Here is a 17,282-nt window from a genome sequence, read left to right on the forward strand (position 1 = left end):
AAATATCATATTTTAATAACGCATGTGAAAAGTATTTCTTATTAAAAGGCCAGACACTTTTGTCATACTGTGGAAATAACTGAATTATTTTACACTACCACTTCAGTAAAAATCGAGAATGAGAGACAACATGTTCGGTAATTTTTAAGCTGCTGTTACAAGGTTTCAGTTCGTATCACAAAATTGATTCTCTGTTGTCTCTTTACAGGCCTTTCTTTGGTTTTTCCCCTGAGACTTCTTTGCACGAAGGCAAAGAGTTAGCCATCCTGCCTGCTAGCAGAAAGCATCACGATATATGACAGTTCAGAAGCTGGTCAGAAAGCTCTGTACCCAAATTATGTATTACTAGCAGCCCTACAGGCCCCTCCATAGCTCACACAGTAACCATGATAGGTAGCTTGCCTTAAAATTTCTGCATTTGTATTGGTCTCTTGGCTCTTGACAATATAACACCTTCAGGAAAGAAAGTAAAATGGGAAGATTAAGCTAGGGATTTATTTGGCAGTTTCCTCTTTACTGCCCAAGTCCAGCTCACACTTAGAAGAACCACGGGGGAGTTGTCCTGACTATAACTCTTCTCTTCCATTTGTCCTTTGACCTAGACCATAATAAAATATGCATAATAGCTCTAGCTTAGCTCTTCTTGAATACAAGCATACATTAATGTTTGCCTTGGTTTCCCACCATTCACCCGTGTTAGCACTGCACAAAATGCTAAGGCAGATTTACACAAAAAACATTTTATTAGCTGAGAGTCCAATGATGATGGTAAATATAGACTCAAGCTGCCTTAAGGAAAAACAATGGATAGATAAAATGTGATAAGCATAGGTGGAACTCCACCCAATGGTCCAAGGGAAATCACTGATTCTTAGAATCACTTAGGTTGGATAAATCCTTTCATCGAATCCAACTGCAAACCTGACACTGCCAAATCCACGAAGTGATGGGATGACCAAGGAGCCTTCACCAGGAGCTCCCCACAGTGCAGCTGTAAAGATACGGGTTACAATTTGTACAACGCTCCCCTTCTGCTATTGCAGCCACTTCATCCTAGACCTACACAAACTCCCAGTGTGCAGCTTCCACCTGTGCCGGCACCAGTGCTGCTGGGAGCATGGCTGGAAAACACTTTGCATGCTCTGCACGCAGATCGCTAAGGGTCACGTGCGATTCGTTTAAACTACCATTTAAGTACAATTCGCAGTTCCGCCACGGTGGAAATGGGGAAGGGGCGTGGGAACGAGGCAACAGCCGCGGCCCGTGGCCACGGGCAGCTGGTGCGGGCCGGTGGCAGCAGCTCTGTCCCCACCGCTCCGTGCGACCCCCGTCAGCGACGCGGCCCGCCCGGCGCGGCCCCGCGGCCCCAGCAGCGACGCCGCCCGCGTGCCCGCCGCCCGCGCGCGGGAAACGCGAGCCCGCGCGCCTCGCCCCCGCCCCCCGCTCCCAGCCAATGAGCGGACCCAGCGGTGAGAGGGCGGGACTTCCGTGGCAACGTAACGGCGCGTGACTCGCGGGAAAAGTTCCTTCCCGGGGGAGCGGCGGGGTCACGTTGGGGAGTAGCGCCGCCCCGCCGCGCTGCGGACCGTTCCATTACCCGCCGGATGGGGGGGCAGGAGGGAGCCGGGCGGAACCACAGCGGCGCCGCGGGCGGGGGGCGGGGCCTGCTCGGGGCGCTCCCGTGACGCGAGGCGGGGCGGGGCGGGGCGGCGGCGCGCGGCGGGTGCGCGGCGGCAGCGGGCGCGGAGCGGAACGGAGCGCGCGGAAGGAGGCAGGCGGCAGGCAGGGAAGCGCTGAGTCGAGCGGGAGCCGCCGGTCTCTCGTTTCACCGCATCGCCACCATGGGTCGGACACTTACGTTCTCCCTCGCCGTCGTTTCCGTGGCGTGCTGCCTCGGCGGGCTGGCCGTGATCGCAGAGACGACCGGTGAGTGATTCGCGCCCTCCCCCCCCCCCCCCCCTTTCCCCCGGGAGCTGCTGACGGGGCAGCCCCGCCCCGTGCCCGGCGCTGTGGGGAGCCAGGCGGGCTCCGCGCACCGAGCCCCCCGGGACTGTCCGTCTGTGCGCGCCGGGTGCTGGAGCCTCCGCGGGCGGGCGGCCGGGACCCGCCGGGACCCGCCGGGACCGGCCCTGCGCTCCTCTGGCGCTCGCTCGGCCGCCGCCGCCGCCGCTTCCTGGGCGCCGCGGCCGCAGCCCGCGGAGCTTTTGGGCAGCCATCCCGCTTGTGCTGGTCTGGGACCTGATATCCCGGGGACCTCGGAGGGGGAAGCCGGTGCCACGGAATTGTGCGCGGCTGCTTCTTGCACCCTTGGAACGGGTCTAGGAGCGAGGGTGCCGTGATTCGGCCGTGTCGTTCTGTCCCCGTTGCCGCGTGTTCTTTATCCCGGTGTACGCCCCGTTACTCGTCCCGTGGGGTTGCCCACTGCTCGGGCCCTGTGGGCTCTTTGCCAAAGTATTTGCGGCGCCGAGAACCGCGAAATGTGCCGCCACCCCCAAAACGCGGAGACAGCAACAAAGAAGACAAAACAAAAACTTGTCTGGAAGCGCTTCAGTGTTCCCTGGCCGCGTTTCCTAGTGGCGCTGGGTGCAGCCGAGGGTGACGCTGCCCGGTCAGCGCTGCTGCAGCCCGTAGGGATCTCCTCCGCAGCCCTGCCCCGCCGGCGGGATGCGGGACACCCTGCGGGAGCCGGGGCTGCTCCGCCGCGGGTTAACGCCGCTCCGCTGCGACGGGAGAGGGCACTGTCGGGCCGGCGGGACAGACCCCTCCTGTGGTTCCTGGTTTCCTCCTCGAATGTAAGGGGAGTGTCCGAATTTACCCTGTGCCAGAGCCAGTACGGCGGCTGTATCTTGGGAGCAAACGTCAGCCTGCCTAGGCTGAAAAGCTGAGTTTGGGATATCAGAGTATTTTTTTTTATTTTTTCAGTGAAGAGCGGGCGTCTGCTGATGGGGAGAGCTGGGGAACATGACATTATCCCGTGTAAAAGATCCCACAAGAGCCCTTCACAGCAGGAGGTGTCATTGGGACAACTCTGAGGCCCTGCCACGGATTCTGAAGTTAACAGCTCGTTGATAAAACCATCTCCTGATCCTTTAGTCTTGCAAATCTGATCCTCCCCCATGTTAGTCTGGGAAGGTTGTTTTTGAAACTAAAGTCCTGTTGTACCTGGTATAAGTTGGCTCTACCGGATGTCTTCCTGTCTTAATACACGTGCCATGCTAAATTTTCTACATACCAGTGAGGAATCTACAAAAGTGAAGTTTGTTCATTTGTCAGAGGCCGTTGTGTGTGCTGTATTCATTCCTCAGCGTATACCCACCATAATTGACTGACCCCCCCCACCCCGAAATCTGTTATCGAGAAACAGTCGTAAGGCTCTTGAAGTGCTTGAGTGCTACTTTCCTGAAGGGAATAGGGCAGCTGTTGCACACCTCACTGATGCAAACCCACAAAAGGTCTTTTCATATCTTCTTATGTGAAAGGGAAGAAATAGTGCCAGCCTTTCTGACGTGATTCTGCCATAAGCAAGAGAAAGGCCCTGTAGATTCAGGTTTACTTCAGATTGTCAGAATACTGAAGTTAGTTAATCTGTTTGTAGTTGTTACTTGAGAGGTAAATGAGCGTGCTCAGTGCCAAAGAATTGCGGATAGCAGCGTTCCTTTCATGGAGAGAAGTGAAAGGTCACCCCAAGGTGCCTGGAGTGGGTGGATATGATGTGAAATGTGCTGGAGAGCGTAGAACAGAAGGAGTTGTGGGTTGTATGTGGGTTTGCTGAGTATGATGGCTGGATGAGTAAGTCTCAATTAAAACTAATGTGGTAAAACTGTAGATAGGGAGAAGATCTTACTTGATCCAGTTAGTGGATGTGTTGTCAATGTGGTTTTAAGGTAACAGTGTTTGACTGAGAATGACGTAAAAAAGCAGCTGGACTGGTTAGATTGCTTGCTTCTGCTGTGATCAAAATACAAATAGATTGACTTTTTTCTGCTCTCTTTTTTATGCATGTGTACATGAATTTCTCCAGGTTTTTGTCTTTATTTCCCGTACTTCGATTGCTTTCTACTGTAGGGCTATTTATAGTTGGCTGCATTACCTAAAGGAAAAATGTAATCAAAAGGAAACAAACACTTACCATCTGAGGCTTCAATGAACTGCAAAATTAATTTACTGGACTTAGGTATCTTCACTAGGGTAGTGTATGCTCTATTATCTGAGTTTACCATAGTTAGAGGTTGCATGAGGCAAAATCATGTAAATGGGAGCCAAGAGAATGTAGATTCTGATATATCCAACCTATCTCTCTAGAAACAGTCAGCTCTGATTTCCCACCCTGCTGAATTATGCTCAAGAAGTAAATAGCCACAGTTGAATGAGCCTGAGCATTAAAAGCTTCTGGACATCATGCTTTTTCAGCAGGAGGTTTGCTAATGTGTTGGTTTCGATAAGCTGTCTCTGTGTGATCAACACTCTACAACTGGTAACACAGTAAGTGTCAGGAGGCTTCTTCTCAGTTCTGTGTTTTGGGGATTGTGAGGGTTTTTTTGATACAATGTGTGCTGAAGCTGACAGCACCTACATCCAACAACAACTCTCAAAACTGGAACTGTGGCTAAACTTTCAAAATCTTGGTTGATTTTCCCTCCATTCTGTTTCAGTTGTCTAACCAACTCTGAATTATAGTTGAACTTGGTAGCTCAGGTTCAGTCTCAGTTGCAGTGAGGTTGAGAAGCAGTACTCTGTACTTAGTGCTCTCCTGTGTGAAGCATGCACAGTTGCTGCTTGGACTGTAGGGTTCTTCTCACTCGAGTTTGCTTTGAGCAATCTTGAGTTGCCAGTTGAATGCTGGCTTGATTGGGCTGCCCGTGCCAAAGTTTTTCATGTATTCACTCATGCAACTTTTGATGTTAGTAGGGTGGATTCAAAAGCTTTGTAATTTCAAACTAAAACTACAGTAGAACTCCGTGCTGTATGAATTTCCTAAAGCTATGCCTACTGATGTTGTTTTGTTGGGTTGGTTTTGAGTTCAATACCATCATTATTCTCTCTAATGTAACTCTATTTTTTCACAGCTCCCACAGTTTCTCCTACCCGTGTTGCTATGTCCCCTTCCAATACCACTGTACCACTTTCCAATGTTACTGTAACACCCACCAACGCGACCACGGCATCTTCCAACGCGACCACGGCGTCTTCCAACACAACCACGGCATCTTCCAACACGACCACGGCATCTTCCAATGCCACCACAGCCACTTCTGCCACCACACCTCATACTCCTATAGGTAATACAGCAGCACTGAACTCAGAACGGCAGGAAACTGGGAACTGGTGAATAACATGAAAGATGGGGGCTTCTTCCAAAGCTCACTGTAGTAGCTTGGCTACTGAAAATCTCATGTGCAGAACGCATAAATGGTTCCAAGGTTTGGGAGAAATGGATTTTAGAAAACTCTTAGTTAGGTTGGCAGGAAGCATTATCTGTGTTAAAAATTGGCTCAGTGGTAATTGAGTTAGTAATTGCCACTAATCATGAATTCTTAGGAGTTTGGTTTTGTTGGGTTTTTTTTCTTTCCAAAAAATTTCTCTGCCATGTCTACAGTGAAATTCTTTTTTAAAAATCACCTAATCTTTAAAAACTTGCTGATCAAGGGAGCTGGGACGTAACAAGTTGGTACTTCATTAGGCTCAAAACAGCCTAATGTACTACTGTAATGTGATGTTTATCTTTGAGTCAACCCACAAATGGTAACTTGTCCCAGGCACATACTGAAATACTGATTAAGTTTTAGTAAAACTTATCTTTAGGGGAGCAGGAGAGGTCAGAGACCCAGCTTATGTGGCTTGATAATGAAAGTTTTAAGGAGACAGTTTCGTTTTGGGTAAGGGGTTTAATTCCAGTGATGGCATTCACAGTTAGTGTTTTGAGGACAGGAGAAAAAAGAGTGTGTATCTCCTGTCTAGAGGTATTACAGTAAGTACGTCTTTTGTGTAATTAATACTAACTGATTCTAATGAAAGTTTAATGAAGCCCTTTGCCTTGATGCAGATTATCAGTTGTCTTGAAGCAGATCTCTTGATTCTTGTTCAAATACCAGCATTTATATGAGTGCTTGAAGGGAAAGTCATTTTGTCTGAACAAAGAATCACTGATCTGTGGAGAACACTGATATATTTGGATAACGATAGTATGCAAGTTTGAAAATAATCCTTGTTGCAGAAACTTGGCTCAATGCCATGCAGCTCACCACCTAAATTGTGTGGGATACAGACTGAGGGCAAAGCTTATCCTTGTTAAAGCAAAAAAGGAAAAGTCATTTGTATAGGAACTTCAGTGCTTGCATACTTTGTTTTGGAGTTTATGGTGTGTACCTACTTGTCTTCTCTCAAACAGCCAATGTCACCAATGCAACTACTCATGCTCCTGTGCCTAAAACCACCATTAGTCCAGCTACCACGATGTCCACTACTGCAGGTAACCGCTACAGCTCCCATAATTAAAGCATGCATTACTTAGAAGTCAGTGTTGCTTTAGATGTGTTACCTTGAAAGACTCACCAAGGGACAACATTAAAGTAGTATTGGTGTATCTGGTGTTGTCACTTCAAACTTTATGGCAGGTCTAATTTTGTTAAGGTGATATATACAAGTAGCAAGTCTGAGAAATAGAGCTAACTGGTAAGATATAAAAAATCAGAAACATGTTGATCAAATGAGATCAGTTGGATGATTTTAATAGTGTGGTTGGAAGTCCCTTGTTAACTATGTTAACTCCCCTGTCTTTGGGAGGTGGTATTTTGTTTTTGCAGCTTAATAATGGGATGGGGTTTTTTGTTTTTGTTAACTGTAATTGTGCTCCATTGCTCGGAACAAGCTGAAGTATTTTATTTCCAAGTCAGTCCTAAATATGCCATTTCATGAAAAGCTCTCGCAAAGTAAAGCTCTTTAAAACTACCCATCAGCAGATGGCTGTTATTTCCAGATTTGTATTTGTGACTTCAGCTGTTTTTTTAAGCCTAACTCTTGGGGTAAAGTACAGTAGATGGAAGATAACAATATATGTTAAATTTAAGCAAAAAGAAAACAGAACAAAACTGGAGCAAGGAGCTGTGACTGGAAAATGTGTCTCGAATGTGGGCGTATCAATAATATATTCTATGTGAAGGAGGAAGGCTTTGGCTTTTTGAAGTACAAATAAAGTCCAGCTGGATATTGCTCAGTTTTGAGGTCCAGAGCAGTTTGTCTATAAATAGCTCTAGCCTTGTACAAACAGCATTTAATCAGAATTTCAGTACCACTAATCTAAATACAGATGCTGGCATGGCTTCAGTTTTGATTATTTTTTTGTTTTCTTTCTGGTGTTTTGGTATTTTGAGTAATCCTAATACAAAGAATCCAGCACTGAAATCTGCAAAACTGTTGTGAGAATTGTGCACTTACAGTTTCTAATTTGGTGTTTAACAGATGCAACTACCACTGTGGCTCCTGTCCCTGGTCCACGCAAATCTACGTTTGATGCTGCGAGTTTCATAGGTGGAATTGTCCTTGTTCTGGGTCTGCAGGCTGTTATTTTCTTTCTGTACAAATTCTGCAGATCTAAAGACCGAAATTACCACACGCTTTAGGATCTTCCCCTTGGTAATGGACTAGTAGCCCAACACCTGTAGTTCACTGAACCAAAATATTTTCTGTTGTTAATGGAAGACAGCAGTTCATAATATCCTTTAAATCTCTAAAAGAAGACTTTAAATGAATATTTTTGCAACATTATACTTGGCAAGAAGTGATATGAATCTCTTCAACAGGATTACTTGCAATATGCTGCATGGGTTCTAATGGCTGTTTTATTTTCCTTTAGTGGCTGCTGATGTGGGACTTTTCTTGATCTGCCAAATGTAGAATGTTCAGAGATTCTTATTCAGTGGTGACACTGTCCAGTAGACAATCGTAAAATGGCTTATTCTGAAGGCTAATTTAAACAACATCTGATACAGTATCCCTTCATTTTTATCAAGATGTGAATTACTGGTGACTGATTTCAGGGAGTGAAATACCATTTATAGTAGCTTATGACTCTTACAGTATGTTGCTAGAAAAATGGACAAAAATGTAGAATTAGATAATGTCTAAACAGAATAACATAACCTTTTTTTTTAACACAAGAATAAAAGTTGCCTCATAAAATACTTCATTCCAAAAAGAATTCCTATGCCATTTCCAATTAATCTTGAGGATGGATGTAGGAATAATGCTTCTAATAGGGAGATAAATATTAGTGCCTTAAAAGACTAAATTTCGGTAGGCGATAAGCATGTTCCAGCTATCTCAAAGATAAATAAAACTTTTAAGTATTAGCTTTATATAGGAATATAGAATATGTGTGACTTGAGCATTCCAGTTTAAAAAAAAAAATTCCCTAGGAAACTGTCCCTAAGTGATTTTGTTTTAGAGTGAGGAGTATGGTACAGTGATGTTCGGCCACAAACAGAAACTTTGACTTATTTACCTTTCGTTCTGGCCTACGAAGACCAGCCGCTTTCACCAGACCAGTGATTCCGTTCACTCCCTGTATAAAAAGGCAACAGCTCACATTTATACTTGAAATACTGATGTCTGGGAAATCCTGATGTTTTTGTTACTCAAATGGTTCTTAAAACTTGTTGCAATTAATTACAGGAGCTTGGGTTGTTGTTTTTTTCTTTATTACCCTCCTTTATGTCTGCTTGCTGAAGGAGCAATTAAGGATCATTCAGAGGATCTGCTGATTTGATCCTAGTCAGGATGCTGTGATCCTGGGACCGGAGGCTATGCCTTTTTTCTTTCCTTTCTCCCCTTCCTGGTTTCAGGTTTGTGTCACCTTGCAGTGAACTGGTTTAGGAAATCTATTCAGCCAAATAGTTTAGGGTTGGTTTTTTTTTTGCCCTTGGCTGGATCAGCCATGTGATCTGAGTATCAAAGGTACATCATCTCCAGCACAGTCTGACTTGAGCACCTGTGAAAATAAACCCACAGAAAAAATGGAAGTAGGGAGAAAATCAAGTGGTGGAGGTAGCACATAATGCATAGCTTCTGATGATATCCCCTGATCATAAGTTTTGGGATAATCTGTAGTACTGTTTTACTAGCTCTGACTTGACTGGAATTTGGCACCCAATACAGAAATAGCATTGATTGCAGATAATAGTCATGGCAGTGGGACTTGAATTATGAAGCAAATTAAGTGCATTTCAGTTGGAAACTTGAAGTGTACAGTGTTGCTTTCTTGTGTTCTTCTAGTTTGAATAGCATTGTTTCTATTGTGCTGCATAGAAAACTCAAATTGCTACAAAATGCAGAGGTTACTCACCAGTACTGTATCTTTGAGTTCATTGGCTTTTGGTTTTCTAAACAAAACTAGGACAATCAGCTCAGGTTTATGAAAACAGCAGTGAGCAGCCAGTTTTCAGCAACAGTATGCGTGTGAGTTAGATGGTATATCGTTGGCCTTATTGTGAAATCTCTTTAAATTTGTCCTTTCCCTAAGAACTATTTTACTACGTTTATTTGTTAAAAAAATCCATGAGGTTGTATTCTGTGCTTTGAAGTGAACAGAATGATCTTTTGAAATATGACAGTTTGCCTTTAGCTCAGCAAAGCAAATTATACCTAGTATACAATTTTTGGCCTCAAAGGGCTCTTTTGGGAAACTTGCAGAAAAGTCCTGCGAAAGCACTTCATAGCATGGAAAACATTGCCACATAAAAGTTGCTCTGTAGAATGTCGCGGAAATGCTTATTCATGAGCTTTGCCAATCCTGATTTAGGTTGCTGATAAAGTATGCTGGTAAAGCAAACTAAAAATAATGTTTAAAGTGCCTTAAAATTGCTTACTTGTTTGCCTCAAATTTTGTTTAGAAGGGTAGAAGAGATACCTTGCCTTAGTTACTAAATTTGTTGCGGTGCCAGCAATTGCTATTTTCCAAGACTTTAGGAAACCCAGGATCTCTGGCATGTACAAATGCCTCTCTGAAAAACTCAAGTTTTTGCTGTGTCAATTTAGTCATGTTCCGGAAGGCCTGCACTACACACCCCTTGCTCGTTAGCCTTGCCAGCAAGGTATAATTCCACAGTTCAGAGTTGTGGCTTGAATTGTTTCCCTTTTAGTCGTTTGGGGGGAGGGGAGGCTGGGTTGTGCATCTTCACCGTGTGCTTGGCTGCCTCACTGTTGAAAGTAATTACTCCTTTGTGAAATGCAGTATCAGCTGATCTGTGCTGTGTACTAGCAAAAAAACCTGAAGTAACAACTTGCAGTTTTTCTTGGCCTTGTGTTTTGAAGTGGAAGGTAGCTCATAGATCTGTAGTTGTACTTGCCCCTAAATCAGTTTTAGGCACTGAATCGTAGTGACTCTTCAAGTTATCTGGCTTTTTTTTGAAGCCAACTTGTGCAAATATCAACCTGTTACCTTACGAATGTTCTCTGCAAGTGTTGCTGTAAAAGTTTGTATTTTGTCTTCAGTGGAAGAAAACTGAAGCAGTTGTAATCGCAAAACCAAATTGATAAATAAAATCTGTTGAATGGAATTTTACCTGTGAATTTTCTTTATTGTGAGCAATCCCGAGAGGAATGTCTGCTTGCTGCCTTGGAGATGAGCTGTTTCCCATGGGAATTGAGAAATATTATGGGAAAGAGGAAGAATGCAAGGTTTGAAAACTTAGTTCCCCTAAAAACAGTATTAACTTTGTATTTAACAATACTGATTCAGATTTAGAATTATCTTAAAAAGAATTTTCATTCAGGTCATGTTTTTCCAACCTGTGAGCCTTAATACTCCTCTTTCTAAGCAAACTTTGTAATACTGGATGACAGGTGGAAGAGGGGCTGTTGTCTGTGTTTGCACAGAGGCTGTTAGAGCTTTCATGCAAAAAGTATTGCTCTGAGCCTTACTTCTTTTCTGATTGCATAGAACCATGGAGTGATTGGCAGGGACTTTGAGGATCATCTAGTTCCAACTCCCCTACCCTGGGCAGGAGCACCTTCCACCAGGTTGCTCCAAGGCCAGGTTGGATGGAGCTTTAACATTTCCAGGGATGGGGTACCTACAGCTGCTCTGGGCAATCTCTAGACTCACTCCTGCAGGTCCAGTGAATGAGTACTCAAGGTGGGTTCTCACAGGAGCAGGGTGGAGAGCAAGAATTGCCTTCCGTGACCTACTGATCACACTTTGCTTGATGCACCCCAGGACACAATTGTTCTGGGCTGTGAGTGCACATTGCCAGCTCAAGTTGGGCTTCTCATTGACCAAAACATCTGGGTCCTTCTCCTCAGGGCTGCTCTCAGTCCATTCACCTGCCCAGCCTGTATTTTTGAGTGCACTGACCCAGGTGCAGGACCTTGCGCTTGGACTTGTTGAACTTCATGAGTTTTACGCGGTCCCGCCTCTTGAGCCTGCCGGGGTCTCTCTGGATGACACCCCTTCCCTCCAGTGTGTCCACTGCACCACTCAGCCTGGTGTCATTGGAAAACTTGGTGAGGGTGCCCTTGATCCCAATGTCCTTGTCACCAACATGGATGTTTAACAGTGCTGGTCCCAATACTGAGCCCTGAGGACACCACTTGTCACTGGTCTCCCCTTGGACATTGGGCCATTGACTGTAACTCTGATGGGGCCATCCCGCCAAATCCTTATCCACCCAGTGGGCCATCTGTCAAATCTGTGTTTCTCCAGTTTAGAGACAAGGATGTCATGTAGGACAGTGTCAAATACTTTGCACCGGTTAAGGTAAGTGATGTCTGTCACTCTTGCTTCACTAACCAATGCTGTGATGCCATTGTGTAAAGCCACCAGTTTGGTCAGGTATGATTTGCCCTGACTGAGGCTGTGTTGTCTGTCACCAATTGCCTCTTTATTTTCTATGTGCTTTAGCAGAGATTCCATTTGCTCCATCTTCTTGCCAGGCACCAAGGTGACATTGACCAGCCTGCAGTTCCTTGGGCCTTCCTTTTTTTTTTTCATTTTTAAAAATGGGGTTACATTTCCCCTTTTCCAGTCAGTGGGAATTAAACCTGACTACCATGACTTCTCAAATATGATGATGGATAGCAGCTTCATCTGCCAGTTCCCTCAGTCCCCACATGCCAGGGAATTTATCAATATGCTTGAGCAAGAGAAGAGAGGGTGTGCAGATCTGTGTTTGCTGACTGACTGAAATGATAACCAGTTCTGGGGGAAGAAACCTCAGTTTCACATCGTGACCTTGATGCTTATGTGGGTAGTGTATCAAGTATGAATGTGTATTGACATGACTCAGTTGTATATGATGAGAATTTGCAAAAAATTTAGCTGTAGCTCTGGAGAGGCTGTATAGGAATGAAGGAAACCTAGAGCTTCCTGATGTTACTAAAATTCCTATGCCTTCTGGAAAATAATCCATTTGCTGCACACAGTTAAGGACTGAACTCAGTTTTTGTTACAATGCACAACTGAAAGTGTGTGTACAGTGGTTTATCCCCATAGTAGCAGTCTGTGTTAGTGCTGTTCTTTGAAGCCAATCTCACGGAGGCATAACATTTTTTCTAAAATAGTCTTTGAATTTTGCTATATTGAGTCATACTTCAGGTGTTTTAACAAGAAACCGTGGTTAGTGGAGACAGCCTCTTCCCTTTTGATACTGCAGTGGCACATAAGTGCTTCATACTGATGCTATTGCTCTACTTCCAAATTGGCATTTGGTGTTTGAAGTGTGCTAAAATCACATTTGATGGCTTCTCCAGTGGCAACTAACCTTGGATAGTTACCACTCACCTTGTCCTTCATTTATTGCATGCCTTAGAAAGAACTAATGTTATTTGATAGCTGATTTCCCAGCATTCTGGGAAAAAAGTTACTTGTTTCGATGTAGCAGCAAGCATGCATGAATTAAAGCTTGATTCAGTAATGATGAAGGATGTCAGCCCTATTCTAGGAATCCTGGATCTCTACATACTGCAGCATTTCTAATGCAACTTTGAGCTCTTTTAATCAGTGTTTAACCAATGCAATGCTGCTAAGTTTTGCCTGAATTTAATTCTAGATCTTAGTTACTTATAAAAATAATTAAGCGTTTGATTATTTAAACTCACAAGCAGCCAGGCATGTGGATGATGGCAAAAGGCACATAGATTAGTATTGTCACTGACCAAAAGCTGCAGTACTATTTGATGCATCCCTGGAAGATACTCTGAAAAAGTATCTAAGGCTATAAAAGCAAGCTTTTTTCCATGCAAGAAAAATGCAGATATACTTGTGAACATTTTCTGTTTTCTTCTAGGTAGTGTAGCATTGTGGAAGGAGCTGCACTTCTTCCCCTATCTAGTTGGAGAGCGGAGAAGGTGCTGGGGCAGGTCAAGACAACACTTTTGATGAGTCATCTAAACAGACATGAAAGGTGTAGTGTGCAGGCAGCAGCCTCTGGGGGTGAGAGCACTGCGTTGGACAGGATGTGGTGGGCAAGGGTTGCAACAGGAAAGCAGTTTAAAAAAACCCAAATAAAACACCAGACACCAATGTTTTTCTCTAAGCACCTAGCATGTGTTTTTGTACCACCATATCCCAAGGTTACCACAATCAAAGGAAGCCTTTTAACTGATGTCCTTGCCTTTCTGTACTGTGCGGCACTGTCTGTGAAGGGAGGACGTGAAGTGCTGCTCTTGCTCAGGAGGAGGATCTGCATCACCCAGTACCTAAAATGGATTAGCAGACTGAATGACTGGAGCTGGTATTGAACATTGCATCCAGATGCATTGAAGTACGTGTGCACAGCACTGGAGTATTACTGCCTCTCTTTGATTTATGTGTGAGTCATTCTTTTCTTACTTCAAGGTTGCCAGTTCAGTGGCATTTTCTAAAATGACCTGGAATGATTATAAAATATATTTAGGTTTACTTCTGGACCAGCCTTTGCTGCTGTAACTACGTGAAGACAGTAGGAAGAGACTTTTCATTTAGGTGTAGTAATATCCTATCTGCTGTTCTCTCCTTCCATCTGCTAGGCACCTGGAAACATAAGTAGTATATTAAAAGTGTCATTAATCATGGCACAGTACTCAAAAAAATTATCTTTTAGACCCTTGCTAACTAAACATCTCCTTCCTGCTTCCTTTCCTTAGTCAGTTTTTGGAACTTCTTTTCCACATTTACTAACAGTGCATATTGTCACCTTGCTCTTGAAGATAAATCTTCAAAGGGCTTTGACTTACTGTCCACATGAAATCTGCAACCATATCAACTGATTATCAATTCCATCATTACTTACTGTCTTTGGTCTTAGAGTGTTTCCTCCTATGCCATTGCTGCTTCTTGGATCAAAATTAAAAGGATGTTGCTGGTATTGCTGACAGGTTGTACCTGAGCTGCAAAACCTGAAGGGTTACTTATCACAGAGTTAAAGTAGAACTCAAGTAAATGCAAAAACTGTTGTTTCTGACCTCTAAGAGAAGTGTTAGGGTAAAGGGAAAAAAAAAAAAAAAAGAAGGAATCCCAAGTTGTGAACATTCAGTATAGTACAGTTGAATAATATATTGCTTAGTCTGCAACTCATGGATGATCTTGACAGAAGGTAAAACGAAATATTTTTGCAAATAGTTGCAACTACTCGCAAAACCTGAAATTTTCTGCGATTTTGCAGCTTGCCCCATGCCCTTTCAATTCACAATAATGAGTGTATCAACATTCATTCCTGCAGCAAGAGACATCTCAGTGAAGCAGAAGATTCCTGCTGTCCCAAATCTACTTTATTATATGAGACTACTTTCCCCACAACTGTGTCTCTTCTGGTCCTGTTGAAAGCCAAGATTAAAAGGTGTAGAGAGATTTAAAAGGTGCAGATCTGTTCCCAGTGACACCAAATTCCCTAGTGAATTCCAGTCTTCAATTTAAGTTCTGAAAAACAGAGATGGAGCCACTTAATGCCAACCCTTCAGCTACCAAGAAAAATCCCCACTGACTCAAAGGCTTTGCTTGCTATCAGCTTTGATGTGATTTAGCTCTCATTAATATCTATGTGCAATGTGATGTGATTGTACCTCTTCCTCACCCTGTATTAGCATCTCACACTAGCTAAAAAGATGAGGGTGTTTTTGCAGTGTATCTGTAATCCTGCACTTAATATATTAATTGAGACACTTCTCGGGTATGATCCAAGATGTTAGCTGTGGTTAGCTGTTTCTGGCATTATTTCGGGGTGCATGCCCAAGGGACTCTGGCCTGCTGCTGAAGCAGCAGGACAGCAGCTGGCAGCTGGCCAGTGCACAACGACCCAGTCTGGCCAGATGCACCAGGTGTCCACACATTCTGCAGCAGGGGCTTGAAAGGGGTGTCTACATAAACATCACATGAACACAGAAAGAAGAGCAGCAGCTGTTCTACACTGCTGAGACAGACCAGGACCTCGTGCACTGGAGAGGGAAGAAGAGGAAGATGTGGAAGTGAAAGGAAAAGGACTGGAGAAAATACCTAGAGAAAATACACAGCTCGAAGTCGTAGTCCACCTGGGCAATTCCTGAAGTTGACATGATCTGTTTCAAAAACACCTTTGCCTTTACAGTCACAACACAGCTATTGCATGTAAGAGTTGCAACCCCTATATAGACAGATCTGGCCAAGTACTATAGGTCTGAAGTCAGGTCAGTGGCACAGTGCAATCAATTCAACAGAAAAGACAAATCTTTATATGATGAAAGCCTGGATTGCCTTATCAGAAGTACTAGTGTTAATGCTCAAAAATAATAGCCATTTTATATTGACTTATTGTCTGGCAAATTACTTCTTATACTGTTTGTACTGTGGGACAACAGCTGGGAAAACTTCCTTCTACCTTTTTGAAACGGAAAAAAAAATTCAAAACTTCACAGTGTCCATTAAATATTAGACATAGGAATAAAAATAACAGGTGAAAAGGTAGCTACAATACATTGCAGGGTTTTGATCCATTTCAGACTATGTGTCTAGAGTTTGATGGTGCCCCTATGTTGAGCACAGAGAAATCCAAGCTTCTCAGACAATTTTTCCAGCTCTGCATCATCTTTAACAGTAGTAACTCACTGCAGGAGAAAAGAAAATCTCATGTTACAGCTGCTTTCCTTGTGCTCAGTGGCATCAATGTGACTTACAAGTTTTGCACCAACTTTTCCCTGAGCTTGATTGGCTTCAAACCACAGAAGCCAAGTATATTTGTGCATTAGGTAAAGATCTCTCCCATTTCATGATTTTCCCAGATTTGCTTTGTGTCTTGTCTTCAGCAGTGTGCTAATGAGCATTTTACAGTGTCCTGCAGCAGGACAGCTAACATTTTCCTGCAAGAAGAAACTGTCATTAATTTTCTAGTACTTTATACTCTTCATAGCATAGAAATGGACCTTGAAAGATCTTTGGAGTTTTTTTCTGCGTACTGTACTTACTAAGAATTTGGGTATTGCCCATCAATTTTTCTGTGTGCATTTGTCAGACTGACAGTAGGATTTTAATAACACAGAAAAAAAAAGGAGAAACTTCGGACAGATAGGGATAGAAATCCCTAATGAAGCCTTTACAACTACATGATTTACATAAGCATTACCTTTAAAATTACATAACAAACACCTGAGAAGAAAGATTTCTGTTAAAAGGTTTAAGTTCCAGGTTAATTCAATTAAGGGCTATAAAGCTCTCACTGGTATCTTGAAAGCCTCTAAAAAACTCCTGCAATCATAGGCATATAGCTAACTGAATTACAAGGATGCAGTCTTGTTTGCCTGCTCCACATGGTTTCCAAGTAAGCTGTTCCAAGAACAGAACCACTACTGAAGCTTGCTTTCCTACCACTTGGGATCCTTTGTCAACCAGTTGCCTCCCCCACTAAATGAATCTCTCCTTTTATTTCCAATGATATTCCTACAAAGCAAAAAGACAACACACATTGTGGTTTAAAGTTATTGCCTGAGTGTGTTGTGCAGCAGCTGTGGTATTAGAAAGCATAGAGAGGGCTTTTGAGTTGTTTGACTTTTCCTGAAGGTTGGTTTTGGTCTTCTACCTAAATGCTTTCATTACAGAGCAGGTCATCTCCTTTATGTCTGGCTTAAGTTGCCTATTCCTTCAAAGGTTAAAGAGGCATTCAGAGACATGGACACATAACTCACAACCTGTCTTTACCTGCAGTCACATTCCTCTGGGAAACTGCAGCTTCCAGATCATAAACTTGACATTGCAGTTCATCAATCTTTCTCCTGTTTTAAACTGCACTCTTGGGTTAACTGACTTTCTATCTTAAAGATGGTAAAAGGATTAATGGCAGCAA

General features: G+C 43.6%; 1 protein-coding gene across 1 annotated transcript; it reads left to right on the forward strand.

Moving 5' to 3' along the window:
• Positions 1 to 1,117: 1,117 nt before the first annotated feature.
• On the forward strand, positions 1,118 to 10,553 carry CD164 (CD164 molecule). The gene is made up of 5 exons (XM_066180307.1): positions 1,118 to 1,477; positions 1,692 to 1,926; positions 5,067 to 5,279; positions 6,389 to 6,469; positions 7,459 to 10,553. Exons 1-5 carry the CDS (start codon positions 1,118 to 1,120, stop codon positions 7,617 to 7,619), a joined length of 1,050 nt encoding a protein of 349 aa, XP_066036404.1. The 3' UTR covers positions 7,620 to 10,553.
• Positions 10,554 to 17,282: the final 6,729 nt, after the last annotated feature.

Source organism: Chamaea fasciata, unplaced genomic scaffold, assembly GCF_029207755.1.
Source record: "Chamaea fasciata isolate MVZ Bird 193981 ecotype frontalis unplaced genomic scaffold, bChaFas1.0.hap1 SCAF_3, whole genome shotgun sequence".
Classification (NCBI taxonomy): domain Eukaryota; kingdom Metazoa; phylum Chordata; class Aves; order Passeriformes; family Sylviidae; genus Chamaea; species Chamaea fasciata.